Source organism: Coffea eugenioides, chromosome 3, assembly GCF_003713205.1.
Source record: "Coffea eugenioides isolate CCC68of chromosome 3, Ceug_1.0, whole genome shotgun sequence".
NCBI classification, from domain to species: Eukaryota; Viridiplantae; Streptophyta; class Magnoliopsida; order Gentianales; family Rubiaceae; genus Coffea; species Coffea eugenioides.
The window spans coordinates 1,987,709-1,993,731 of record NC_040037.1 but is presented as its reverse complement, the minus strand read 5'-3'; the positions used below and the strand labels follow the sequence as shown (position 1 = coordinate 1,993,731).

Sequence of the window (6,023 nt, the reverse complement as noted above, 5' to 3'; positions counted from 1 at the left end):
CTTTTGATGAGGTGCCAGCATGCGAATTACGTGAAGATTCCTTCAAAAAAAAAAAAAATACGTGAAGATTTATCTAGTACTAGTATATTATCAAGGACTGATCCTTCCTTTTCTTTTCTTTTATTAGTTTGTTTCTGTGTTTGGAATTCTTTTCTTTTATTACGTTCATACATTTTTATCTTATTTTTCTTTAGATTACTATTATTTTTGGCTGTTGGTCCTATTTTTTATTTGATTTTGGCGAGCAACTTTGATCGAATGTGGAAGTGCGGTGTACTATTCTCAAACAACAAAAACGTCGGATACGTATTACTGCTACGCGTGAAGATAGAATATACACGTGGGCTTGCAATGTTCACTTGCAAGAAACGTCAATTTATTGCAGCAGAATTAACTGAATTCTTTTTGTTTTTTTGCTGGCAGAGAGGAAATAAAATACTAGCAAATGCTCGTTGAACCGCAGTAGTACTTAACCCCCCGCTTCAATGTTCTGGTGGAAGTTCAGAGCCTCTGCTTCAATTTGTCGAAGTCCTCAAACTTTGTGTCTCATACAGAAGGATTTTCTCTTCTATGGTGGAAGAATCCAGAACGCCAGCAGGCTCTCACCATTTTGGACACCGGGGGATGTTGGACCAGATTCCGTCTGGTGAATGGGAATTTTAAGGTACCTTCATATAAATAATCAAGAACTTTTTGGAAATGCGTTGAAGTCGGCGAACTTGGTCTGCTTATCCTAGCCATCGTAGCAAACAAACTCATTTAACGAAATTTATTCATACGTGTCTATGAATAGTTGGATATAGGTATCTTAAGCTTTTGTCGTATAGTTATGAATGAGTTATCCAATTATATTCATTTAATAAATAGATATAATTGGGTAACCCACCAAACTCAATTAATCCATTTAGAACTGTCTTCCCCAAACCTCCTCTTTTCACCCACCCATTTAAAAGAAATTTGAGATCCACATTTGATTATCGAACTCATTGTTAGAGATTTTCATGCATTAATATTGCTGAAACCATATATATAGTGGAATGTTTTATTTTTTAGCCTTAATAAATATTTGATGCATTTTTTACACAGATATATATTACTTAATTTTTTTTCAAAATTTTCATTTTGTCATGATGTTGACTACTTTGTTTTATTTAATATTATTTTTTATTAATTTTGTCTTATCATTTTATTTTTTTCTCATAGTTTGTTAACTTGCCCATTTTTTTAACATTACAAATTTATGACAAAATTTAGTCTCTTTTCCTACCTTACCAAAACAAAATTTTGAATTCACACAAAAAAATGATAGGGATTCAAAATTTTTGAATTAAATTTTTATGTTAACTTTCATAGTACATAGTTCAAATTTTTATATTCTTATTATTCAATTATTATATAGTATATAATTTTGCAACATAGAACACAGATGGAAAAATAATTGATAATTGGAGTTATTGAACATTATAAGTAAATATTTAAAACTAATGATGGGTGCAAAAAGTGATATAAATTGATAATTTACTTTGTAAAAATGAATTTAAATAAATTTACAAAAACTTAAAATAAATGAATTATAAATAAATAATTGGATCATCAGACTCATTTTTTGACTTACTCATTTATATCCATCTAATTAAATGAATATAAATGAATTGACTCACTTGTACCAACTACCCATTTCAACCCCCCCAAATCACCCATTTTCACACCTCTATCTATAAAGATCCCTGAGGAGTTCGTTGTGCAAACTGGGAGTTCACATATATCGGAATCATGGGATGCTTTTAATTCGTCTAGAGTCCAGAGTAGATAATTCATGTTGCTAGACTCAATCGCCCCCGGAATCTGAAGAAATTGACCATCAAATCTTCGCTTTCCCCTGGACTTGTATTATTTCAGCTATTGGATGACTAGCTAGAAAACTTGGCAGTCCTGAAATTACTTACTGGAGCCCTTCAGGGGCAAAGTGGGGACACGAGGGAAGGGGAGTTCCTTGGACTTGAGTACTTACTGCTCATGCTCATGACAAACATGATTATCATTGCTGAAATCCAGTCGGTGAACAAAGAGTCGGTTAAATATACTGAGTGGGGATTAAAATCATTATGAGTACCAAGATTCATCTTTGAGATCGTCATCTGATCTGATGACGATGAAGTGCTGCTGTATTGTTCCACTTCGATCAATGGCTGCGGCCTGGACAGGAAGCATCGTCAAGGCTTGGGCACCTCAAGAACGGGAGGAGGATGAAGTTCAATGCAAATATGGGTTCTTGCCCAGCTTTGAATTTGAACTCTCGTAAGACCAAGTTATCATATTGCCGTTATATAATAATAATAATAAAATCCAGTATTCCAACCCAAGCCAAATTGAAAAATCAACTGCTAAACGAATATGAGGCAAACAGAACAACTCTCACATTTTGAGTCCCTGCGCTACTCGATTGGGACTTTGTCTCACTTTGAGAAACATAGCATCGTAGTAACAACCAGCAAATTAGAAGATTGTGCACAAACTCAGACCGACAGAACATGCTGACCGGAAATAAGAAAAGACAAATATCTGCATCACTAGATTTGTTTTGCGTTACACAATTCACCCTTTAAAACTAACACAATACCTACACCACCTCCGAGATGCAATAATCACGTCTTAAATTAGAAACAGGAAGGAGGGGCTGATCAGATGCGAGTCAGCCTAGGCTCAAGCCTGAAGATCCACTGATTAATGCGGAAAAGAGGGCTTATCAAGAGCAAAAGGAATAGATCTTCAATTACACAACTAGCATATCACAAACTTCATCTACTCGAACAATCACCCAAATCAACGCTATTTATAAGTTTAAATATATAACGAACTTATCAAGGCAAAGGACAACAGACCAAGCAACTTCAAAACACATGGCTTTCCTTCTGTTCCAGGGGGTGATATGGCTGACACTCAAATGGGTTTGATCTTGAAGTGGAGTGAGATAAGAGAAAACACGAAACACTTCAAATCCTGCGATTACATGACAGAACAAACAGATATTCTCAGAGAACCGAGAGTCAAAAAGCAGTATTCACGCTCAATTCTATCAAAAAACCTAGCAGTTTGAACAGCGAGAGGGTATCATGGTTCTGATTGTAGGAAGCTTTAAGAATAAGCATGATAATGGAGGAATCAATGATGTTGCAATCACAACCATCTATTCAGCCATTCATCAGATCGGTAACAAGAAACATAGAGAGAACAGCACAACACAGACAGATATGTACTTCAGAAACTTCAAATCCGTAAGTGTCAAACAATGGGAGTACCTATTGACATCAAGAAAGAGAGTGCACGGTGAAGCCAAAACGAACGTGATCCTTAAAACTTAATGCTAATACCCTTTGATTAAATATTTGACAGTCTAACCAAGTTGCCCTTCCAAACTGTTGATGTAGATAACCCAAGTTCTAACTAATGCTACTCTATACTAAGCCCAAAAACACAAATTACTAGCACGCAATTTTCATAAAAACATCTTCAACTTTCTATGCACAATATGTACGCCTAAAACCGAAAATTCGATACTGAACCAAGTGGACACTTGCAATATAAACTATACAACCCACTATAGATATAGTGTCATATGATGACAAATTCTAGCCATCCCTTCAAATTTGAACATCAGCAAGACAACAACCTTGAAACCCCAGCCCAAAGAAGCAAGAAAATGAAAAATATGGAATAAAAAGTAAGGGGGAAAAGGATACAAATGCATGTCATCAAAGTTTCTGCCTTGGTTTAGACAAGCACAACTATATTAATGTTATCCTGTTTCTTTTTCTTCAGATCCTCAAAGATAAGCCCAGATACCCATTCTATTTTCACCCAATTAATATTTTAAAAAAAACACTGTGCAAATGCAAGGTTATTTAAATGCATCAATGGCCTGTGAAAAAACTAAAACAGATTCTTCTTCAAAAGGAACAGTTGAAGAACAATTTAACAAAATAACAAGTATGCCGCAAAGAATATAGTTCTCATGGTGCAATGGCAGAAAAATCTTACAACGAAGCATTGGTACAACAAATGAGAATAGACTCCAGAAAAATAAATCTTTCCTACTTCAATCATTTCCAAAAACAGCTGCCCATGAAAGAGCAGCAGGATCCTCCCATTCCCTACTATTCTACTAACCTTCTGCAGGAATACTCCCATGTGGCCTACGCATTCTATTCATATATAGAATACATGCCAAATGCACCTTAAACAAACACAACGCCATAAAGCTAAACCAATAAAGTGCTAAGAAAGCTCCTCTATAGCAATCCAAGAACTAAGCGTGCTTACAGTTACAAACCTGTGCCACAGGTTTGAGAGAGAGAGATAAAAGGCAGAAAGCTCCTCTATAGCAATCCAAGAACTAAGCGTGCTTACAGTTACAAACCTGTGCCACAGGTTTGAGAGAGAGAGATAAAAGGCAGAAAGGGGCCACTAATGACCAACCATTAAGAATCATGCCGAGTGAAATATGAGTGCCAGCTCCCTTTCAAGTAGGGAAATGATTCAACAAATAGACAAGCTCAAGAGATCTAAGAAAGAATCAGACAACTTTAGGATTTCCTTACTTTCCAAAGTCTTTTAACTGTATCCCTTAAACTTCTATTTTATTGTGCCAACCATCTGCTTAAACGCATTGCTCATGACCTCAAAACACTATCTTCCAATTCCTTACTCTTGCAGAAGAAGGACGACTATAAAATTCAAGGAAATTGAACAAGGAACAAAAGTAAACTGAATAGCGTGTCATGAACATACATTAAGGGGCCAAAGCAGTAGACACATTACCTGAACAAGATAATAGAAGATTCGAAGACCTTCAGGATCTTTACTGGTATTGACATCCACGAGAGAACCAATCTTAGCAGTAGTAAAAGATATGTGCTCGTTCCCCATTACAATCTCCAGCTCTTGCCTTCCAACGCGATCTGGTTCTGGCCAATTGTTGTCATCTTCCTTCATTATCTAACAAACCAACAAGAACTATTTGAGTAAGTCTAACAATCTCCAGCACATCTCACACCAAACTCCCCACCTGGGGAAATTTCCTTTCATGATAAGAGGGCTAGGGTTTTTCCCCAGAAAACCCAAATTAATATTTTAAGAAGAAACTAAATTCACCAGTCAAGAAATTTAAAAATAAAAATAAAAAGCAACATCTATGGGTTATTAATCCAAATCAAAGATACAATGTAATTGTTGGATGCAACCACAACACATCTAAAGAACTAAGCCCCCAAAAAAAATTAAAGGAAGGAATAAGAAGGTAAAAAGGTCGGACCTCGCTTTCAACGACGATGCGACGGCATTCTTTTAGAACGGCGGGGGTGACAAAGACCTCTTTACGGATCATGGTGTCGTTCTTATAGTTGGAATTATTAGCATACCGGAGCTTGCCGTCGGGCCTAAACTCGAACTCCAAGAACTCATGCCCAAATTTACCCTTGTGGCCGACATAGTACCTCAAGTAAAACTCCCCTGCATTTTCGTCCCCTGTCTCCGCCATGACTCTCTTCCTCCACCTCCTCTCCTTCGTTCCTAGCCTTAATGCTTTTTCTCGATTCTTTTTAATTCTCAGCCCCTGCCCTTCTCAGAAAGCGGCGTACAGGACCGCAAGACTTCACTTTTAGGCTTGGGCCGTGGGCCTTCTATAAATGTTCCAAGTGTTGGTGGTTATGTGCTTTCACGATACTTCAGTGTGTTTTGTCCCCGCCAAATGTACACATACTCTAAGGGTGGCATGGAGCAAGAAATTTCTCGGATAATTTTTGGAAGAAAAAAAAAAAGTTACAGCAATTTTTGATATGACGTGACGTATGTGAAATAAAAAAAATAATTAAAAAATATGTTCATACAAGCAAATAAAATTTAGCAAATATTTCACTATAAATTATGTCACGTTCGGTCAGCATATAAAACTATATATTGTGACTGTGTATCAAAAATTATAGCAAATAATATAACAACTGCATGAATTCGAACAAAATTCAGTC

The 6,023-nt window shown here is 36.4% G+C and overlaps 1 protein-coding gene across 1 annotated transcript; it reads right to left on the bottom strand.

Moving 5' to 3' along the window:
- Positions 1-2,507: 2,507 nt before the first annotated feature.
- LOC113765583 (protein mago nashi homolog) lies at positions 2,508-5,638 on the bottom strand. The gene is made up of 3 exons (XM_027309810.1): positions 5,312-5,638; positions 4,819-4,995; positions 2,508-3,000 (listed from the first exon to the last, which is right to left on the bottom strand). The coding sequence occupies exons 1-3, from the start codon at positions 5,534-5,536 to the stop codon at positions 2,941-2,943; spliced, it is 462 nt and encodes a 153-aa protein (XP_027165611.1). The 5' UTR covers positions 5,537-5,638; the 3' UTR covers positions 2,508-2,940.
- Between the last annotated feature and the right edge of the window lie 385 nt (positions 5,639-6,023).

Bases quoted from the DNA above. Each gene is read 5' to 3' on its own strand.
- LOC113765583 (XM_027309810.1), bottom strand. From the start codon at position 5,536: ATGGCGGAGACAGGGGACGAAAATGCAGGGGAGTTTTACTTGAGGTAC. The intron at 4,996-5,311 runs GTCCGACCTTTT...TTGGTTTGTTAG, and splicing joins GCATCGTCGTTGAAAGCGAG to ATAATGAAGGAAGATGACAA. The intron at 3,001-4,818 runs GTAATGTGTCTA...ATGTAATCGCAG, and splicing joins TCTTCTATTATCTTGTTCAG to GATTTGAAGTGTTTCGTGTT.